The sequence below is a fragment of the Molossus molossus genome, unplaced genomic scaffold (genome assembly GCF_014108415.1).
Source record: "Molossus molossus isolate mMolMol1 unplaced genomic scaffold, mMolMol1.p scaffold_m16_p_6, whole genome shotgun sequence".
Classification (NCBI taxonomy): domain Eukaryota; kingdom Metazoa; phylum Chordata; class Mammalia; order Chiroptera; family Molossidae; genus Molossus; species Molossus molossus.
In genome coordinates, this window is record NW_023425399.1 from 1,167,551 (window position 1) to 1,187,538 (window position 19,988).

The 19,988-nt window shown below is 65.3% G+C and overlaps 2 protein-coding genes across 2 annotated transcripts in view; one reads left to right on the top strand and one right to left on the bottom strand.

Annotated features, from left to right (window-relative positions):
* LAMA5 (laminin subunit alpha 5) overlaps positions 1 to 9,994 on the top strand; it is a 46,960-nt gene extending 36,966 nt beyond the window's left edge. The window contains exons 51-80 of the mRNA XM_036244487.1: positions 79 to 190; positions 714 to 878; positions 995 to 1,191; positions 1,918 to 2,034; positions 2,168 to 2,322; positions 2,538 to 2,679; positions 2,765 to 2,867; positions 3,379 to 3,489; positions 4,251 to 4,430; positions 4,526 to 4,674; positions 4,760 to 4,930; positions 5,031 to 5,167; positions 5,251 to 5,404; positions 5,561 to 5,694; positions 5,769 to 5,931; positions 6,259 to 6,381; positions 6,492 to 6,640; positions 6,742 to 6,874; positions 7,061 to 7,204; positions 7,391 to 7,521; positions 7,620 to 7,793; positions 7,879 to 8,017; positions 8,101 to 8,246; positions 8,314 to 8,506; positions 8,576 to 8,746; positions 8,871 to 9,033; positions 9,148 to 9,281; positions 9,358 to 9,451; positions 9,589 to 9,708; positions 9,821 to 9,994. Of these exons, the coding sequence (XP_036100380.1) occupies positions 79 to 190; positions 714 to 878; positions 995 to 1,191; positions 1,918 to 2,034; positions 2,168 to 2,322; positions 2,538 to 2,679; positions 2,765 to 2,867; positions 3,379 to 3,489; positions 4,251 to 4,430; positions 4,526 to 4,674; positions 4,760 to 4,930; positions 5,031 to 5,167; positions 5,251 to 5,404; positions 5,561 to 5,694; positions 5,769 to 5,931; positions 6,259 to 6,381; positions 6,492 to 6,640; positions 6,742 to 6,874; positions 7,061 to 7,204; positions 7,391 to 7,521; positions 7,620 to 7,793; positions 7,879 to 8,017; positions 8,101 to 8,246; positions 8,314 to 8,506; positions 8,576 to 8,746; positions 8,871 to 9,033; positions 9,148 to 9,281; positions 9,358 to 9,451; positions 9,589 to 9,708; positions 9,821 to 9,984 (4,368 nt within the window). The 3' untranslated portion in view covers positions 9,985 to 9,994. The remainder of the gene's footprint in view (positions 1 to 78; positions 191 to 713; positions 879 to 994; positions 1,192 to 1,917; positions 2,035 to 2,167; positions 2,323 to 2,537; positions 2,680 to 2,764; positions 2,868 to 3,378; positions 3,490 to 4,250; positions 4,431 to 4,525; positions 4,675 to 4,759; positions 4,931 to 5,030; positions 5,168 to 5,250; positions 5,405 to 5,560; positions 5,695 to 5,768; positions 5,932 to 6,258; positions 6,382 to 6,491; positions 6,641 to 6,741; positions 6,875 to 7,060; positions 7,205 to 7,390; positions 7,522 to 7,619; positions 7,794 to 7,878; positions 8,018 to 8,100; positions 8,247 to 8,313; positions 8,507 to 8,575; positions 8,747 to 8,870; positions 9,034 to 9,147; positions 9,282 to 9,357; positions 9,452 to 9,588; positions 9,709 to 9,820) is intronic.
* Positions 9,995 to 10,525: 531 nt separating this feature from the next.
* ADRM1 (adhesion regulating molecule 1) lies at positions 10,526 to 16,711 on the bottom strand. The gene is made up of 10 exons (XM_036244365.1): positions 16,634 to 16,711; positions 15,865 to 16,078; positions 15,115 to 15,231; positions 13,575 to 13,698; positions 12,573 to 12,659; positions 11,933 to 12,014; positions 11,499 to 11,731; positions 11,159 to 11,316; positions 10,937 to 11,039; positions 10,526 to 10,775 (listed from the first exon to the last, which is right to left on the bottom strand). Exons 2-10 carry the CDS (start codon positions 16,075 to 16,077, stop codon positions 10,669 to 10,671), a joined length of 1,224 nt encoding a protein of 407 aa, XP_036100258.1. The 5' UTR covers position 16,078; positions 16,634 to 16,711; the 3' UTR covers positions 10,526 to 10,668.
* Between the last annotated feature and the right edge of the window lie 3,277 nt (positions 16,712 to 19,988).

The window sequence follows — 19,988 nt, forward strand, 5'->3', positions numbered from 1 at the left end:
ACTGCCCAGGCCCCCAGCGCTTCCTCACACCCTCCAGCCAGCAGAGGCTGTGGGCTGATGGGGGTTCTGTGTCCACAGGCCACGGGGGCCCGAGTCCGGACTGGCCAGCTGCTGGACAGCACGGAGGCCACACTGGGCCAGGCACAGACACTGCTGAAGGCCATCCAGGCTCTGGACCAAACCCTGAGGGGTAGGGACTGGCCCAGGTGGGCGGGGGCAGGGCGTGCACAGAATGATGCTCAAGGCTCAGAACGGGGTTTGGCCTTGAAGAACTGACAGGTTCTGGATGCTTCTGTGGGGAGATGGTGCCTCACCAAGTACACAGCAGGGCAGAGGAGGGAGGTGGGAAGTGGGTGTGGCCAGAGTGAGGGCGGAACCTGCAAGATGGGCCAGGGCTCCCCCTCCAGGGCACCCCTCTCGGGCATCTGTCTCCCTGGGAAAACTCCCTGGTGAGCACCTTAGTTACGAACTGAAAGGTGTCATCGGGAAGAGCTCAGAGGGGACCCACTCCAACCCAAGAGTTTGGGAAGAGGTGAACTTTCAGCTGAGCACGAGACAGGAGGGGGTTGGCCCAGGGCCGAGGAGTGGGCGGCTGTGGAGGTGAGGGGTGTGGGCGAGGGGGCCAGGCTCTGTGGGGATGCTCAGCAGGAGTCCTGGGCCTGAGCTAGTGGGCTGAGGTCCTCCCCCAGCTTGACGGCCCCTCCAACCCTCAGGGCTCATGACAGACCGCCTGGCGCCAGAGAACACCTCGGCCCCGTCGGGTGAGCAGCTGCGCCGGACACTGGCCAAGGTGGACCGGCTGCTCAGGGAAATGCGGGCCCGCGACCTGGGGGCCCCGCGGGCAGTGGCGGAGGCGGAGCTGGACCAGGCCCAGAGACGTGAGTGGTGTTGGCCAGCAGGGCAGGGTGGGGAGGGCCGAGGTCAGCATGGAGCAGTCTGACGGCCAGCAGGAGTCACTGCCCAAGTGACCGTCTCCTTACGGGGTCTTTGCCAGTGCTGGCCCGCGTGCAGGAGCAGCTGACCAGCCGCTGGGAGGGGAACCAAGCGCTGGCCGCCCGCACCCGAGACCAGCTGGCCCAGCACGAGGCCGGCCTCATGGACCTGCGAGAGGCCCTGAACCGGGCGGTGGGCACCACGCGGGAGGCTGAGGAGCTCAACAGCCGCAACCTGGAGCGTCTGGAGGAGGCGCTGGTGAGGGCTGCCCCCCAACCTTTCCTTTCCCCTCCCCCACACCCTCCCTTCTCTACAACCCCACCTACCCAGTCACCCCGTTCACCCCTCACTCCACCTGCCCACCCCTCACCCCACCTGCCCACCCCTCGCCCCACCTGCCCACCCCTCACCCCATCTGCCCACCCCTCGCCCCACCTGCCCACCCCTCACCCCGACTATCCATCCCTCGCCCCATCTGCCCACCCCTCACCCCGACTATCCATCCCTCGCCCCATCTGCCCACCCCTCACCCCAACTATCCACCCCTCGCCCCATCTGCCCACCCCTCACCCCGACTACCCACCCCTCGCCCCATCACATCTCTGTGTCTGTCACCTGCCCACCCCTCGCCCCGACTATCCACCCCTCGCCCCATCACATCTCTGTCTGTCACCTGCCCACCCCTCACCCCACCTGCCCACCCCTCGCCCCATCACATCTCTGTCTGTCACCTGCCCACCCCTCGCCCCATCACATCTCTGTCTGTCACCTGCCCACCCCTCGCCCCACCTGCCCACCCCTCGCCCCATCACATCTCTGTCTGTCACCTGCCCACCCCTCACCCCACCTGCCCACCCCTCGCCCCATCACATCTCTGTCTGTCACCTGCCCACCCCTCGCCCCATCACATCTCTGTCTGTCACCTGCCCACCCCTCGCCCCATCACATCTCTGTCTGCCACCTGCCCACCCCTCGCCCCTCCAGCATCGGAAGCAGGAGCTGCCCCGCGACAGCGCCACTCTGAGGGACACTCTGCAGGCCGCCAGAGATACCCTGGCCCGGGTCTCTGAGCTGCTGCACGGCATGGACCGAGCCAAGGAGGTGAGCACTGCCTCCCAGGCTGCACCCGGTGGGGTCGGATGCAACTGCATGCAGGACGTGGCCCCTGGGGTCCCAGATGAGGGCGTTGAGTAGGGGGTGGGGACGAGGGTCCCACCAAGCCCCTCCCCCCCAGGAGTATGAGCACCTGGCTGCCAGCCTGGACGGGGCCTGGACACCGCTGCTGGAGAAGATTCGAGCCTTCTCCCCCGCTAGTGGCAAGGTGGACCTGGTGGAGGCTGCTGAGGCCCACGCGTGGCGGCTGGACCAGCTGGCACACAACCTCTCCAGGTGCAGGGCTCAACGAGGGGTGCCCTCAGGACAGCCAGGTCCTGCCAGGGGAGGAGGGGTCACAGTTGGTCTGGCAGGTCCTAGAGGGAGAAGCCACTGTCTTCACGGGACAGTGAAGGCCCAGCGCTGTGATGGTGGGAGGCCCAGGTGCCGGCCTGAGGGTAACTGGGCCCCCTACCCACACCGCCTTGGACCCTGCCCACCTCCCTCCTCAGCATCATCCGCGGAGTCAACCAGGACCGCTTCATCCAGCGGGCTATCGAGGCGGCCAACGCCTACAGCAGCATCCTGAGAGCCGTGCAGGCCGCCGAGGGCGCTGCTGGCCAGGCCCTGCAGCAGGCAGGCCACACGTGGACGGTGAGGCTCTGCCCCGCCCGTCCCTGTGCCCCTGCCCTCTGGCTGCCACCAGCTGGGTGCGAAGGGTCCTGTCCCATGTCTGCAGATGGTGGTACAGCAGGGCCTGGCCCCCCGCGCCCGGGGACTGCGGGCCAACAGCAGCGCCCTGGAGGAGGCCGTTCTCGGGGAGCAGCAGAGGCTGGGCCGCGGTGAGTGCGGGGTCGGTGCAGGGACCCTCGGCCTCTGGGCACACGCGTGGCGGCTGCCCTGTGCGGGAACCTGCTCCTCACTGGGTGGCATGTCCACCCCTGGGCGCCCTGCACAGGCCCACTGCCCAGCCTGGCTTGTGAGGAGCCCGGGGCTGTGGAGGTGCCCAGGTCAGAGGACCAGCTGACGGTTCTCCCTGCTGTCCTGGCTGGACGGCTATGTGCGTGGCTGTCCTGTGAGAAAGGGCAGGGGGGAGTCGGGAGGGTCCCCTGTTGCTAGAGCCGTGGGCAATGGCTCGGGTTTTTGAGCCTCTGTGGTTTCATCCACAAAATGGGGAGGATTACATTTTGCTGTGGGACCAGGAGGTGGCCCCGACTCTGGCGCCTCCTCCTGAGCCAAGGGCCCTCGTGTCCACCTGTCAGCCTTGGTCCAGCCTGGTCAGGAGGGCCAGAGTGGGCTGCACTGGACCCTGGGGGCGGGGGCTCCTTGGTGCTGAGGCTGCCTCCCCCGTAGTGTGGGCCACCCTCCAGGGCACCGGGACCCAGCTCCGTGATGCCCGGGCCAAGAAGGAGCAGCTGGCAGCCCGGGTCCAGGACGTGCAGGCCATGCTGGCTATGGACACGGGTAGGTTGAGCCCCCTCCCTGCACAAGTGTCGCTCCAGCCAGCACCGTCCAGTAGGGCTCTGATGGGGCACCTGTCCACACATGCACTGTCCAAAATGGCAACCAGGGCAGCCACGGGGAATTCTGAAGTGGGCGACCTGGCCCTGAGGACCTGCCTCTGGTCGGGAGGCAAACACCTAACTAAACAGACCCAAGCAGCAAAGGACGGGACGGGGAGCGCTTAGGGAGAAATACGCAGGGCGTGGGGGTGTGCTGTCGGGACCCTGGCGGCCGGGGGAGGGTAGTCCGTAGGAAAGCAGGGCAGTGGACGTGGGTACGAGGGAACGGGTGTGGCAGCAGCCGAGGGCGAGGTGGGGGCCCTGGGGTGGCTGAGAGAACCCAAGGGGCTCGGAGCAGAGGAGCAAGGGGTCGGACCCAGGTTGGGAGGCATCCCTGGGGTGCCCGCCCCAGAGCAGGACGTCACCGCGAGCATGGCCGAGGGGACGCAGGGACTTCGGTGGGGCCACAGGAGACAGGATGGTAGCGCGGGGTGGCCCTGGTGGCTGTGGGGAGACAGGGCTGAGCTGAGGCATCAGGTGACTCTGCTCTGGTTCCAGAGGCCGGCCCGGGAGGAGCCATCTGAGTGGGGGTGGAGGGCGGGTTTCCATGTTCTCAGCATCCCTGTTGCTAGTCGTAGTGGGGGAGACTTGGTCTCCCCGATGGGAGGTGAGGCCAGGGGGTCTTTGCTGAAGCCCGCGGGGCCTGCCCACTGCCTGCCACAGATGAGACAAGCAAGAAGATCGCTCACGCCAAGGCTGTGGCCAACGAAGCGCTGGACACCGCTGCCCGTGTGCAGTCCATGGTTCGGACCCTGCAGAAGAACCTGGAGCAGTGGCAGGGCCAGTACGGGGGCCTGAAGAACCAGGACGTGGGCCAAGCGGTGCTCGATGCAGGCCACTCAGGTGGGCCCCCACGCACACAGCACCCCCGGGAGCAGGCGGGCCCGGGGCGAGGAGGCAAGGCGCTCAGGGCCGCCCTGCCCTCGCTCCCCCTGCAGTGTCTACTTTGGAGAAGACGCTGCCGCAACTGCTGGCCAAGCTCAGCCTCCTGGAGAACCGGGGGGCGCACAATGCCAGCCTGGCCCTGTCCGCCAGCATCGGCCGTGTGCGGGAGCTCATTGCCCAGGCCCGAGGAGCCGCCAGCAAGGTGGGCGCAAGTGCCAGGGAAAGGGGGGGGGCGCGTCTGGGAGACCGAGTGGTGGAGGCTGATGGGCCGTGCACCCTTCACACAGGTCAAGGTGTCCATGAAGTTCAACGGACGCTCGGGGGTGCAGCTGCGTGCCCCTCGGGACCTCACTGACCTCGCTGCCTACACCGCCCTCAAGTTCTACCTCCAGAGCCCAGAGCCAGCGTCTGACCAGGTCCCCGAGGATCAATTTGTGCTTTACATGGGCAGCCGCCAGGTACAGAGGCTAGCTTGGCGGGCTGGGCAGAGACGGGCATCAGGTTGGAGCGGGTGGGCCAGGCTGGGTCCCTGTCCCACGGAGTCTTGTACCACCACAGGCCACTGGCGACTACATGGGCGTAGCTCTGCGTAACCAGACAGTGCACTGGGTGTACCGCCTGGGGGGTGCGGGCCCCGCAAAACTCAGCATCGATGAGAACATCGGGGAGCAGTTTGCAGCCATCAGCATTGACAGGTGGGAGGCCTGCCCTCCGCATGCTTCCCCCACCCCCTGGCCGGGTGGCATGTCCGCTCCACACCCCTTCGCTCTGCCCTCAGGACCCTCCAGTTCGGCCACATGTCTGTCACGGTGGAGAAGCAGATGATCCATGAGACCAAGGGCGACACCGTGGCCCCTGGGGCCGAGGGACTGCTCAACCTGAAGCCCGACAACTTTGTCTTCTATGTCGGGGGTTACCCCAGCAACTTCATGGTGAGCCTGGCAGGCTTGGCCCAGGGCCATCCCTGGTGCTCTCCTTCCGGCAGCTCCTGCTGGGTGTCCGGCTTCCGCTGGCCGCCTGCAGGCAGAGCCCCTCCTCTTGGGTCTGTCTGGCGTGGGAGGCACCCTGACCATGTGCTGTGCCCACAGCCCCCGGAACCCCTCCGCTTCCCCCGCTACCGGGGCTGCATTGAGATGGACACACTCAACCAGGAGGTGATCAGTCTCTACAACTTCGAGAAGATCTTCCATATCAACACTGCGGTGGACAAGCCGTGTGCGCGGTAGGTGCGGCCTGGGGCCCGTCCCCCCAGCCCTAGGCCCACCCTCCACTGACCCCGCGACCTCTGACCTGCAGCTCCAAGTCGACCGGAGACCCATGGCTCACAGACGGCTCCTACCTGGAGGGCACGGGCTTTGCCCGCATCAGGGTGGAGAGACAAGCCAGCACCACCAAGCGCTTCGAACAGGAGCTGAGGCTGGTGTCCTACAACGGGATCGTCTTCTTCCTGCAGCACGAGGCAGGCCCGCTGGCCCCGCCCCTGCAGCCGGCCCCACCCCCGCCCGCTGGCCCCACCCCCGCGGCCGGCCCTACCCTGGCCCCGCGGCCGGGCCGGCCCCACCCACACCCGCTGGCCCCGCCCACCGCCCTGCCCTACCCTGGCCCCGCCCCCGCAGCCGGCCCCACTCCCGTCCAATGGCCCCGCCCCCGCGGCCGGCCCTACCCTGGCCCCGCCCCCACATCCGGCCCCACCCACGTCCGCTGGCCCCGCCCCCGCGGCCCTGTCGGCCGGCCCCGCCCCCGCGTCTGGCCCCGCCCCGCGCTGACCCCGCCCGCCGCCCCGCAGAGCCAGTTCCTGTGCCTGGCCGTGCTGAAAGGCCACCTCGTGCTGCTCTACGACTTCGGCGCGGGCCTGCAGGAGGCCGTCCCGCTGCAGCCCCCTCCGCCCCTGACCGTGGCCAGCAAGGCGGTGAGGCTGAAGCCGGAGATCGGCGGGAGGGTCGGTGGGGCGAGGCGGGGCAGGGCGGGGCCGGCCGGTGGGAACACCACAGGCTGAAGACCCCACGGCCTGCCGTCCAGATCCAGGTGTTCCTGCTGGGGGACAGCCGCAAGCGCGTGCTCGTGCGCGTGGAGAGGACCACCGTGTTCAGCGTGGATCAGGAGAACACGCTGGAGCTGGCCAGCGCTTACTACTTAGGGGGTGTGCCTCTGGATCAGCTGCCAGCGAGGTGAGCGCCCCGAGGTGAGGGCAGGCAGGGGCCCTCATGCTGTCTCCACCACGCCCATGCCTCCCTCACTGCCAGCCCCCCAACATTCACTTGCCCTGCAGCCTGCAGCGGCTCTTCCCATCTGGAGGCTCAGTGCGCGGCTGCATCAAGGGCATCAAAGCTCTGGGCAAGTACGTGGACCTCAAGCGGCTGAACACCACGGGTGTCAGCGCTGGCTGCACCTCGGACCTGCTGGTGAGCCCCGCCGCGGCCCCGCCCCGCCCCGCCGCGGCCCCCCCGCCCCCGCGGCCCTGCCCCGCCCCGCCGCGACCCCGCCCCGCCCCCGGCCCCGCCCTGCCCCGCCCCACCGCAGCCCCGCCCCGCCCCGCCGCGGCCCGCCTGCCCCTCCAGCAGTGCCGGCCTCACGTTCGCTCCCTGTAGGTGGGACGGGCCATGACTTTCCACGGCCATGGCTTCCTGCCCCTGGAGCTCCCAGGTGTCGCGCCCCTCACCAGCAGTGTCTACTCTGGCTTCGGCTTTCGCAGCACCCAGGACAGCGGTCTGCTGTACCACAGAGCGTCCCCGGTGCGTCCAACCCAGCCTTGGTTTGACCGCCCGCCTGCCCCCCAAGTCTGCCTGCCCAGCTCTCCCTGTCTGAAGTCTGTCCAGCCCTCCCCCAGTCCGACCTGTGGCAGCAGTGTGGGGCCTGTGTGGCTGGAGGGAGAAAGTCTGGGCCCTGGCTTGGTCCGCTGACCTGACCCCTGTCCCCAGGATGGGCCCTGCGAGGTGTCCCTGCAGCAGGGCCATGTGACACTCCGGCTTGTGAGGACTGAGGTGAAAACGCCCGGGGGCTTTGCTGACGGTGCTCCCCATTACGTCGCTTTCTACAGCAACACCACAGGGTGAGCCAGGAGCGGGGGGCGGCTGCAGAGCCAGGGCCTGGGAGACACCTGCCGCAGGTGGGCGGAGGCCGCGTGGGAAAGCACTGCTGTCCTCACAGGGTCTGGCTCTACGTGGACGACCAGCTGCAGCAGATGAAGGCCCACCGGGGGCCGCCCAGGCCGCAGCCCCAGCCCCAGCCCGAGGGGCCCCATCAGCTCCTGCTGGGAGGCCTGCCCGAGTCCAGCACCATCCGTAACTTCAGTGGCTGCATCAGCAACGTGTTTGTGCAGCGGTGAGTTGGGCGGTGTTGGGAGGGCTGTGCTGACCACGGCCATCCAGGGGCCTCCGGCTGCTGACTTCCTGGCCGCCCTCCACAGGCTCCTGGGGCCCCAGCGCGTGTTTGACCTGCAGCAGAATGTGGGCGCCATTAACGTGAGCTCAGGCTGTGCCCCGGCCCCTGCTGCTCAAACAACAGTGCAGACACCTCGAGGACTACGGGCCGCAATGGCTCGGAAGGTGGGCACCACCAGGGGAGGGGGTGGGGGCAGAGCTGGGGTGGGCAGAAGATGGCCCCCAAGCACCCCCATCTGACCCCACAGGTCTCCCGGCACAGTCGACATCCCACCCAGGACTCTGCCTGCACGCTGCCCCGGTCCCTCAGGACCATCCACGGTGCCTACCAGTTTGGGGGTCCCCTGTCCAGTTACCTGGAGTTTACAGTTGTCCCAGCACCCCCTAAGAACTGGTAAGGCCAGGCCAGGGGGGGTGGGTGTGGAGGGGCTGCCCAGGCTGACGCCCCACTTGGCTTTCAGGCTCACCTTCTCGATGGTAGTCCGCCCGCGCACCCGAAGGGGGCTCCTGCTCCTCGCTGCGCCCCTGGAGGCTGGCAGCCCCTCCCTGGCACTCTTCCTGAGCCACAGATACTTTGTGGCTCAGACGCTAGGCCCTGGGCCTGAGCTCCGCGTCCAGAGCCAGCAGCGTTCGAGGGCTGACCAGTGGCACAAGGTGAGGGACCGAAGAGAAGGGATGTGGCGGTGCTCTGGGTCCCCCTGACGTGCCTCTCCCCACCCCCAGGTGTCCGTGCGATGGGAGAAGACTCGGATCCAGCTGGAGGTGGACAAAGTCTGGACCCAGAGCCCGGAAGACTCTGGCCGGAATCCTGGCCAGCAGAACCAGAGGACAGAAGGCCCCCAGCCCTACACTGTCTTTTTCGGGGGTCTTCCTGTCAATGGCCCCAAGCTCCCAGTGAGAACTGCCTCTCCCCACCCAACCTCCCCTCCCTGATCCCCAGCCTGGGACCAGACCCCACGCGCCCCCTCTGCACCCAGCCCTGGGACCGGACCTCATGCCCCCCATGGCACCCCCACAGGTGTTCATCAGCAGCAACTCCTTCAGTGGCTGTGTGAGGAGACTGACGTTGGACGGGCAGCCCTTGAGCACCCCCAACCGAATGGTGGGGGTCACGCCCTGCTTCTCAGAACCCCTGGAGGCGGGCCTGTTCTTTGCCAGCAGCAGGGGAGCCGTCACTCTAGGTGTGTCCACTGTCCCCTACTGCCCGAACGTGCCTGGGCTGGGTGGGGTGGGAGCCCTGCCCGGGAAGCAGGGCCTGGGGCGTGCCCCCCTCCCCTCACAGCCCCTCCCCGCAGACACCCTGGGGTCCACCCTGCCCGATGTGAGCCTGAAGCTGGAGGTGCGGCCCCAGGCGGCCACAGGCCTCATCCTCCACCTGGGCCAGCTCCGGGCACCCCCCCGCCTGCAGCTGCAGGTGCTAGGGAAGCAGGTAAGCGGCGAGTGGCGGTGACCCAGGGGCAGAATTGGGGTTGGCAGGGCCCTCCTGATGCCCACCCCCACCCCAGGTCCTCCTGTGGGCAGATGACGGTGCAGGCGAGTTCTCCACGTCAGTGACACTCTCCAAGGCGCTTTGTGATGGCCAGTGGCACCGACTGGCAGGTGAGCTGGCCCCTCCCCCATGACCAGGGCCATCTCTGACACCCCGCTTCTGCCGAGCCTGGGAGGGACTCGGGAGGACAGCAGTGCAGAGGGCTCCTCCCAGCCCAGCCCAGCCCCAAGGAGCCTGTGCCCCACAGTGACCAAAAGTGGGAACGCCCTGCGGCTAGAGGTGGACTCCCGGAGCAACCAGACCCTGGGTCCTGTGCTGTGGGCCTCAGCCAGCACCCCGGCGCCTCTGCATTTAGGGGGCCTGCCTGGTGAGTGTGGCCTTAGCCTAGGGGTGGGAGGGACGCCCCTGGGAGACCAGGCACAGGGGTCTCCCTGCAGTCACCCCACCTCATGTCTCCCTTCATCTCCCCTGCACCCCAGAACCCACGGACACACAGCCTGGGCCCCGCACCCTGAGGCACCCTTGGCCTCCAGCCTACCGTGGCTGCATGAGGAACCTGATGGTGAACCAGGCCTTTGTCACCCTGCCTCGCTCTGCAGGGGTGCAAGGGGCCGTGGGGGCCAGCGGCTGCCCCACCACATAGACCGCTGGCCCTCTGGGACCCTCGCCATGAGGAGGGCCTGCAGGGCCCCCACACTGAGCCCACGGCAGGCAGGGTCCTGCCTCTCAGCGCCCACCCCACAGTTTGCTGACGCCACCCTCGGCCAGTTTCATAGATGAAGTTTGTGTAGATTTATCTAGACTCTAGATTTCATGGGTGACCTTGTTTCTGGAAATGGTTTAAGTTATATGTCTGACTTTTTAAATGAAAGTATAAAATGCAATAAAATGAGGTTTCTATTACCTTTTATGTTTCATAATTAGGAGGTTTTCCTTCCACCAACTTTAATAGTGAGAAGTGTGTGGCATCACTGCCCCTTCTCTTGAAACAAAGATAGAAAAGGAGCTTATTTAACTGACTTGACTTTACATTTCGAAAGAGAACGGCGGGCGACAGGTGAGCAGAGCCATGGAGGCCCGAGTGGCCGGCCTCCCCAGGTCTCTCCTGTCACTACACTGCAGACCGAGGGGCAGCTTGTGACCCAGCCCCCGTCCAGAGAACGGGACGGGCTGTCACAATCCTGGGCACAGAAACACCAGAGTTGGCAGGTAAAAGAAAAGACTTTTATTTACTAGCAAGTTGGACAGGTGTGCGGGTGTGGACAGACCACAAACACACTGCTCACCGCACAGCCGAGAACCCCACCCGCGAAAGACAGCAAATAACTTAATCTAAGCTCATGTCCTCCTCTTCATCCTTCTTGTCCTTCCCGTCACCCTCCTTCTGCTCCGACCTGGCACTGTTCTGCATGGCTTCGGCGAACGCTCCCACATCTGCAACGCAAAGCCAAGCACCTTCCTGGCCCCGGCCCCTGCGTGCCGGCTCCAGGCCACGGGGACGCCAGCCCTGTGCTGTGCAAAGGGGAAGCTTTTCCCTCTACCGCAAGGGGAAAACAAATCCTGCTGTGGCTGCAGGCGGAGGAGCAGACACTTACCACCCTTGTTGGCAGCCTCCACGGCCTCCGCAGGCAGGCCAAACTGGCACATGAGAGGGCCCAGCTGCCCTGAGGCCAAGGCCGCGCTGAACATGCCCAGGGCCTGCAAGGAAGAGCCAGGCATCTCTGAGCAAGCACTTGGGCAGGGCCTGACACACTCAGCAGAGGCACCAAGGCGCTTGGTGCCATCGCCAAGTAAAGGGGCAGCCGGGCCAGCGTTACCTGCTGGAACTGGGGGGAGGTCAGTGTGTTCTGGATCTCGTCTGCGGTCTGTGGCAGAGACTCCCCAGAGGGCAGGTAGGGCAGCAGGCGCTCCTGGACGTCCGCATTGGCAAGGATGGGTGCCATGATCTCGGGTGTCAGGACACTGGCCAGGTCAACTAGGGCACAAGCACACACATCAGGGGCTTGAGGTGCCCGGACACCCATTTGGGAAGACAGCAACAGCTGAGCTGTGACCTGCTGGATGTGGCACAGCATGGCCCAGGGACAGGCTCGGCTGTGCCTTGGAACACCAGCGGGCAGGGCCAGCAGACACCGGCAGCTGAGGAGCACGTGTTACCTTGCGGGCCACCTGCTGGCCCGGCCGGCACATCCATTGTGGCTAGGATGCTCTGGAGGTCGCTCAGCTGGATGGGCTGGGCGGGGCTGGCGGCCGTGCTGGTCCCATTCCCTGAGCTGGGCGCAGGGCTTGGGCTGGTTGCCGAGGCAGCTGCTGGAGCAGAAGGGGCTGGGGTGGCGCGGGCAGAAGAGGTGGTGGAAGATGGGGTGACCGCCGCTGACTGGCTCCGGGAGCTGGGAAGAGCAGAGCAGGTGGGTGCCACACGGGTACCCACACCACGTTGGTCCTGCCCGAGGCCCCTGCATTGGGAAGAACCTGGACTGGGAAATGACCCTCCCGGACACCTATTCTGTCTTGCACCTCCGATGTCCAGTCTCTGAAGGGGTGAGATCGGGGTGACGCCCAAGGGCGCAGGAGGGCAGGGTGCGGCTCACCTGGACGAAGAGCTGCTCGCTGGAGGCCCTCCGCTCCCCAGTAAACTGGCCAGGCCTGGCCCAGTCAGGGCCCCCAGCCCACCTACAAGGAGCAAGGAGACGCGTGCTCAGATGTGGCGCTCACCCGGAGAGCCGCCTCCCCTCTAAGGGGCAGGAGCCCCGCGCCGAGGCCGGGAAAGCAGGGAACACGGAGAGCAGAGCCCAGGGGTGGTGACTGCTCGGACCCGAGGGTTCTGGGAGCCGACTCCTAAGCAGACGGCCTGTACTCCCTTCCTCACGGGGGCCGAGGCAACAGTGGTGCACGCCCAGTACAGGGCAGCAACTGTTCCACATTTGTCCCAGACCCACAGGTGGCCCAGGCCACGACTGAGGGAGCACTTCCTTAGGCCCCTGCCCAGCCAGCCGAGCTCCGGGCCACACAGCTGGGCCCCCCCGGGGCCCTGGAGGCCCTGCCCGCCCAGCTCCCCCACACCAGAAGGCACAGCGGCCCTCCCCCAGGGAAGGCAGCGCAGGGAACACACTCACAGACACCACTCAGAGCCAATTAGGAGCTTAAAGGAAACAGACTCGAACGCAAAAGCAAGCACAGCTGAGGGTGCCGCCTTCGGGCAAAGGCGCGGGCCGGGCGGGCGGGCGTTACCCAGTCCTCCGAGGCCGGCGGGTCCGATGAGCTGCAGGAGCTGGCTGTGGCTCATGTTCCCCAGCAGGCTCTGCAGGCCGCCCTCACCTGGAAGACAGACGGCGCTCAGGCCAGGCCGGCCGAGGAGCAGCTGCAGCCCACAGCCTGCCGCCCCCCATGAGCACCTCGGAGATGAGCCAGGGCGGGGCGGCTGGCCCCGGGAACTGGTGCAGGCTCCTAACTCGGACTCTCCACTTCCCCTCGCTGGCCCAGCCCTGGCCGGCTGCTCAGTGGTTAGAGCGACGGCTGTGGACCAGAGTCGCGGGTTCAATTCCAGTCAAGGGCATGTACCTCATGCAGTTCAGGCCCTGGCCCTGGCCAGGGTCATGCGGGAAGCAGCCAATCAATGTGTCTCTCTCACATCGAGGTTTCTCTTTCCCTCCCCCCTTCCCTCCCACTCTATCTGAAGATAAATGGAAAAATATCCTTAGCTGAGGATTTAAAAACAAACAAAATGGTCTGGCCTGGCTGGTGTTGCTCCGTGGTTAGAGCATCAGCCCACACACTGGAGGGTCATGGGTTCGATTCCCGGTCAAGGGCACATACCTGGGTTGCAGGTTCGATTCCCCAGCCCTAGTCGGGGTCTTGTAGGAAACAACCAATTGATGTATCTCTCTCACATAGAGGTTTCTCTCTCTCTCTCTCCCCCTTCCCATTCTCTTAAGGAAAAAAATAAAATTCAATGGAAAAACATCCTCGAGTGAGGATTAACAACAACAAAACCAAAAACCAAACAACTGGTCTGGGCCCTGGTTGGGTAGTTCAGCTGGTTAGAGAGCCGTACTGATACAATCCCTAGTCAGGTTGATGTAAGAATCAACCAACAAGCGCCTCAATAAGCGGGACAACAAATCAACGTTCTGTCTCTCTCTCTAAAATGAACTAAAAAACAAAGCCCAGTCAGGGAGCCGCACATCGGTCACCTACTGGGACCACACAGCACACCGGGGGGGTGAGCATTACCGCCGAGTGCAGACAGCTCATGGCCTCCACTCCCGCTCGCCCCCAGCGCTCCGGGCATCGGCGGGTTGTTCAGATACTCGTTGACTTTCCGGCAATGCTCCTCGTCCTGGTCTGTCTTGGGCTCCTGTGGGGACGACAGGACAACAGCCACAGCTGAGCAGCCGCCCACCGTCGACTCAGCTTGTAGATGAGGGGTCTGAGGCTCAGAGAGATGAAGTCACCTGTCCACGTTCCCACGGACCCGGGGAGAAGGACCCCGCAGCCCACACGGCGGACACACGCTTCCCAGCGCGAAGAGCAGGCGACAAGCCAGGGCAGAGCCGCCCTGCAGACCTGATGTTTCCCGCGGAGGCCGACAACCACAGGCCTCCCTCCAACAGCGCACGGAGCAGCGCCCTCTCTCAGCCCGGCCCACAGCCCCTCAGATGAGCGGACACGACAAGGAGCCCCTGGGTGTGCTGGGCAGCGTCACCCTGTCGGCACCCAAGACTTCTCTGGCCAGTCACTGAGCATGTGCTGGGGACACAGGGACGTGACAGACACGCAGAGGGAGGAGCCGCTATGTGAGCAGAACTGGCGCGAGCAACCACGCTAGCGTGTGGCGAATGTCTGACGAGATTTCTTGGCAAAACTGGAGAAACTAGCTCTGCCCCTGAGGCCACAGACCTCAGCCCGTCTGAGTCTGCAAACCCAGTCTGACTGGAACACGGCCACGTCCAGGCACGTCCTTCCTGCCCACGGCCACTCTCCCACTGGGTTGGCACAAGTGAGCAGCCCCCAAGAGGAAGCCTTTCCAGCGGCTCTCGAAAGTGCTGGGGGGAGGGCAGCTGGGTCAGCCTCTGGGAGGGAACTTGGTGACACCTGCAAAAACAGCACCCACGTGCGCCTACCACCCAGCGAGCGAGCATCCTCACTTCACAGGGACAGCCCGCACACACGGCCCGGCACAAGGCTCTGCTTTGCCTGGTGCCTGCAGCAGAAGCAACTACGCCAAACCCACAGGCGCTGCTGGCAGGAGGAACGGCAGCAGCTCGACTTGATGAAAAGCTGCCTACGGTCCTGGGTACAAGGAAGCCCTGGTGTGCTGACCTCAGAGACTCCTGAGACGCCGCTGGGGGAAGGGCAGGGCTCAGGAGAGCCTAGAGAGGACACTGCCTTGGAGACGACATGACTGCCCTGCTTCTGCCCTAGGGCCCCATGACCCTTGAGGGGGCTGGGAGACAGGCAGACCAGGGGCCACGTGCCCTCGATGCACTGAGCCAGGGCCTGGCCTGGGAGTCACTGCCTGTCTGCCAGGGAGTTCCACACCTTGAAAAGCACTCAGGGCCCAGCCAGTGTCTGGACTCTGGAAGCTCCCCTCCACTCCCCACCCCCACCCAACACACACCCACAGAAAGGCCATCCAGGGAACCCTGGGGCCCCGGCAGGCTGGTCGGGTCGGCACCAGCTGACTGTGGAGGCTGATTCTGCCACGTGGTGAGCAGGTCTCTGACCTGACCTGGAGACAGCGGAGAAGACAAACAAACAGCCGCCCACACACCTGCATCCAGAAGAAGAGCCGCTTGGACCCCGCCTTGAACTTGAGCACGTAGACCCTCCCACTGGGGCACTGGGGCACGCGTTTGAACTCACAGTCATCAGGGAAGATGATCAGATCCTACGAGCCACAGAAGGGGAAGGAGTCAGTGTCACGGAAACACGTCAAGCCCCCAAAACCCAGGAAAACGTGCTGGGCCCTGTGTCTCAGCAGGTGGGGAAGGGAGGAGAGGGCACAGGACGAGACCACGCTCCTCACCAGGGTCTCTGCAGGGCAGACAAACCAGGGTCAGGGGCACCCGGGAAGGGTGTGAGGGCCAGGAGCAGGCCCAGTGCTGAACAGGGAAAGTAGGCTTTCGACTCCTGAAGGATTTCTTAAGAGATATTTTGGGAACAACATTCCAAGATGAGTCTAAAAGTCAGCTGGACCTGCTCTCGAATCTAACAGGACAATGTGGTCTGAGGACAGAACAAAGGGAAAAGAAGCCTGGAGAACGCGGCCGGTGGGCTGGAGGAAACGCTCCAATTCGGAGCAGCTGATCTGCCGGGTGCCGAGTGCACACGGCCATGGCAGAAGCCCGTGTCATCTGCGGGGCTGCGAAGCCCCGTCCCCAAACCAGCCAGCTCCCGAGGGCAGCAGAGCAGAACCGCACGCCCCGCCCCGCCCTCCGGGCCCGGGGGCAGAGGCCGCAGCCCCCCAGCTCTGGCCGCCACCAGGCAGCGGCCTCGGCCTCGGGGGAGGCGCCGCGCTCACGTCTTCCACGTTCCCGGACGTCCGGTCTTTCCAGCAGAAGTGGATGAGGGAGTCGTCCGTCTGCTGGATGTACACGAGCCCTTTCCTCTTGTCGGGGGTGACGGTCGTGCCTTTCAGGGACATCTTTCCCGCCCGGAACTCCACCAAGTACTTGTTGGAGGACCCGCGGGAGCCTGGCACCAGGCTCGGAAACAGGGCGCCCGAAGTCGTCATCCTGCAGGAGGGGGGCGGGCCGGTCACCCTCCGCCGGCGCGCCAATGGCAGGGGCCCCCGAAAGCTGCCAGGCACCAGCTCCAAGCCGCGGGGCGGGGCGCCGGAGCCAGGGCGCCCCCGAGCAGCCCCCGTCCCTCCGTCTGCGAGCCCGAGAATCTAACAACTTGGGTGGCGGGAGGGGGTCTGGGACACGCGGCCGGGCTGACGCCGGTGCCTGCGGGCGCGGCCCGCCCCGCCGCGCACCCCTGACAGCCGGCGCCCGGGCTCGGCGCGGGGCGGAGGGGCCCCGGGCCGGCCCGCGAGTCCCGGACCCCCTCCCCGGCCCCCAAAGTCCTCGCCCCGCGCGCGGGCCCCCGGGCCTCCCGGCCCCCGAGAGCGCCGGCCCGCTCACGGACGCCGGCTCCCAGGCCCCCAGCGCTCGCCGCCCCGGGCCCTCTGCCCGCCCCCCGGCCCCTCCGGCCCCCGCGAACCCGGCGCCCGGCTCGGGGACCCCCGGGGGCGCAGGCCCCGCCCCAGCCTCCCCAGAGCCGTCCCCGCCCCCGGCCGCCCCGCTCACCTGGCCCGCGCGGAGACTCAGCAGAGAGGTGCCGTCCGGGATCGCTCTTCCTCCTCAGCGCCTGCCGGGCCCCGCCGGAAGCCTCCGCTCGCCCCGCCCCGCCCGCCGCTCTCGCCGCCGATTGGGCCCCGTCAGGCGACAAGCCGGCACTGGCCTGCGAGCGATTGGCGACGGCAGCCGTCCATCGCCCCGCCGCGGCCCGCCCCCACGCCTGTGGCTCTTTTCCGGCGGAAGTGCGGGCCGGCGGCGCGCGGGCCAGAGGGGCCCCTATTGTTGCTGTGTCATAGGGGCGCGGCGGCGGCCCCTGGTGGCGGCGCCGGGAACGGCGGGGCGGGCCGGGCCGGGCGGAGGCGACAGAGCTCGGGACGGCCCGGGCGGCGGGGCACCTGCAGGGCGCGAGGCGGCGTCTCTCAGGGTTCCCGTCGGTGCGGGGCGTAGGGGAACTAGTCACGGGCCCAAGGAAGCGGTTACGTTAGGACGCGGGGGCTGGCTTCGTGCCCTCCGGGAAGTACTGTACCGCGGCCGGGGACTCGGTGCGTGGCCGCGGTGCCCGTCGGACCGGCGGGGCCTCGGAGGCTCGTGGTCCCGTCTGCGGCGCCCAGTCCCACCCGGTGGTGCCGGCAGGCTGTCTCCCCTCATTCCCGGCTGGGCCAGCGCAGACGCGAGGCCGCGGCCCCTGCCCCGCTGGGTTCTCCCCGGACCGGGCCCGGGCCGGGCCGTCCTGCCGCCGCTCCCGCACATCGAACATGCCCGTAGCCTCTTCGGGAAAAGCACAGAGCGAAGCGTCTTCATTCCCCGGGCTCCTGCCGGGCCTCGCAGGGACGCCACTCCCCTCCGCTGCGGGGATCTCGTCGCAAATCGTTGCTTTTCATTGGAAATGTCGTTTTGGTTCATAATGGATGGGTTTGTTTTTCATTCGTTGATATTTCTATATTCATTTAAGTTTCCAGTTTGGTAAATATTGCTACAACCCACATACAGGGCTTGTCCTTCGGTGACCGGTTTATGTCACTGAGCATCATGTCCTCAGGTCTGTCCACGTTGTGACAGGTGTCAGGGTGTCCTTCCTGTTACCGCTGAGTAACTGCTTGTCCATCCACCCATGGACGGGCACCTGGGTGGCTCCCACCGTCAGCCACGGGCATGGCGCTGCGGTGGGCATGGCGCTGCGGTGGGCACGGTGCAGGCCCCTCTCCCGGGCCCTGCTGGCCGCTCCTCGGGGTGTGGGTCCGGAAGTGGACTTGCTGGGTCCTAGGGTGATTCCACTTGTAACTTCCTGCGGGACCACCGTGCCGTTTTCCGCAGCGGCTGCACCATTTCACATTCCCACCCACAGTGCACCAGGCTCCCAGTGTCTCCCCATCTCCGCCCAACATTGTCTCAGGTTTGTTTTTATAGCAGCCGTCCTCATGGGTGTGAGGAGTCTCATTGTAGCTCTGACTTGCATTTCCCGGGGGAGTGATGTTGAGCATCTTTTCATGGGCTTATTGGCTGTTTATCTTCGGTGAAATGAAATGTCTATTCAAGCCCTTTGCGTAGTTTTGAGTCAGGTCGTTTTGTTGTTGAGTTTTAGGAGTCCTCTGTATATTCTGCGTGTGAACCCGTCATCAGATGTACGATTTGCAAATACCCCCACTCTGTGGCTTGCCTTTTCACTCTGACGGCAGTGTCAGTGCACAAAACGTTGTACATTTCCATGCGGTCCAGTTGGTCCATTTTTTCTTTTCTAGCCCAGCCCTTGGTGTCATACCCAAGTTGTTATTGCCAAGTGCAGTGTTGTGAAGCTTGTGCCCTAGTTTTCTTGTAAGAGATTAAAGTCTTACAGTTAGGTCCCTGATCCACTTTGAGCCCGTTTTGTGTATGGGGTGAGGTAAGGGTCCAGTTTTCCCAGCACCACGTGTTGAAAAGACTGTCCTTTCCCCTTGAATGGACTTGACGCCTGTCATTTGACTATATATCGTGATGCGGTGGCAGTGACAAGTTGGTGTGAGTTTGTCAGGTGCGCACACAGTGAATTTCACTGAGCAGGGCTGGAACCCACTTCCTCCACTTACCAGCTGTGAAACCTCAGGCACGCCCCCCTTCCTGCACCTCCTTCCCCTGCAGCCTGGGTTGGGCTGGACAGGATGTCCCAGTGTCACCAGGCCTGGGCTCCGGCAGGGCTGTGCCACGCGGTGGGCCACACCTGTGCACCTGAGCACGCCGAGGGCAGTCACACCTTGTGACTGTCTGTTCCTCTGTCCGGAGCCACCTTGGCTGTTGGGGTGGGTGGCCCACTCAGTTCACCCTCCTGGGAAGCACACAGCTGCTGGGCACCTAGGACAGCGCCTAGTTCTTTCCAGCCACAGGCTCCAACCCCTGGAGAGAAGAGAGATGCAACCGGAGCCCCTGATGCTCAGGGAACCCAGACCCCTCGTCCATTATGTGTGCCCACCCGAGGAGGTCACAGCAACCCTGACACCCTTCTCCCATGACAAGCAGTCTTCTGAAACAGCCCACTCACTGGGCCAACCCGACCCCGGTGGGAGGGCTCGCCCGCAGCCGACCTGCAGCCCTTTCCGAGAGGCCAGAGCCACGGGGACGGTGAAAACGACTCGGTGCAGAAATGCCAGCTGCGGCCACTGTGCAGGGACCTCGTTCAGCTGGGGTCAGACCTGGATTTTCACAGACCAGAACCAGTCCTGCAACAGCTCTAAGGGCAGCTGGTTCTGTTCATGCGGATGGGTGTCAGCCATGGTCACAAAGTGTGGTCCTGTTTGGCATTTCTGTGCTGCAGCCACGGGGGAGCACGGACCAGCCCAGCACATGCACCCCATGGAAGGAGGACCCGTGTCTGTGTGGTTGCTCCTGCAGGGACCAAGCAACCCCTTCCTAACCCTCTGACCCAGGACAGTGGTTCTCAAACAGGCAAAGGAGCAGCGTGTCCAGGGAGGACTGGCCATCCCGTCACCTCATCCCAGAGGCACGCAGAGTGCTGTCCTCACTGTGCAGGACCCTCAGCTGAGGACGCAGGAGACAGTGAGGTGGAAGGGAGTACACGGGGGAACCCCCATGCACAGGCCCTGGGCCTGGGCACACGCTCCCCCTGGGACCCGACCTCTGCACCCACTTTGGACACAGCAGCGTCCTTGGAAGATGTCAGAAAGTCCGGACGTTGGGACAGGAGGCGCAGAACTAGAAGGAACCCCTTGGGGGCCAGCTGTCCGTGCAGGGCGCACCTCGCCATCAGTGCCTCCGAGGAGAAGGCGCTTCTGGATTCTGGGTCTTGGCTTTGTCACGGCGGCTCCGTCTCCTTGCTGCTTGCGCACGGAGCGCTCCCCCCAGAGCGGGTCCTGAGAGAAGCAACCCTCAGGGC

Coding starts and splice junctions, on each gene's coding strand:
- ADRM1 (XM_036244365.1), bottom strand. CDS start 16,077: ATGACGACTTCGGGCGCCCTGTTTCCGAGCCTGGTGCCAGGCTCCCGC. Junction 15,232..15,864: donor CGTCCGGGAACGTGGAAGAC/GTGAGCGCGGCG, acceptor TGTGGCTCGTAG/GATCTGATCATCTTCCCTGA. Junction 11,732..11,932: donor GCGAGCAGCTCTTCGTCCAG/GTGAGCCGCACC, acceptor TGCTCTTCCCAG/CTCCCGGAGCCAGTCAGCGG.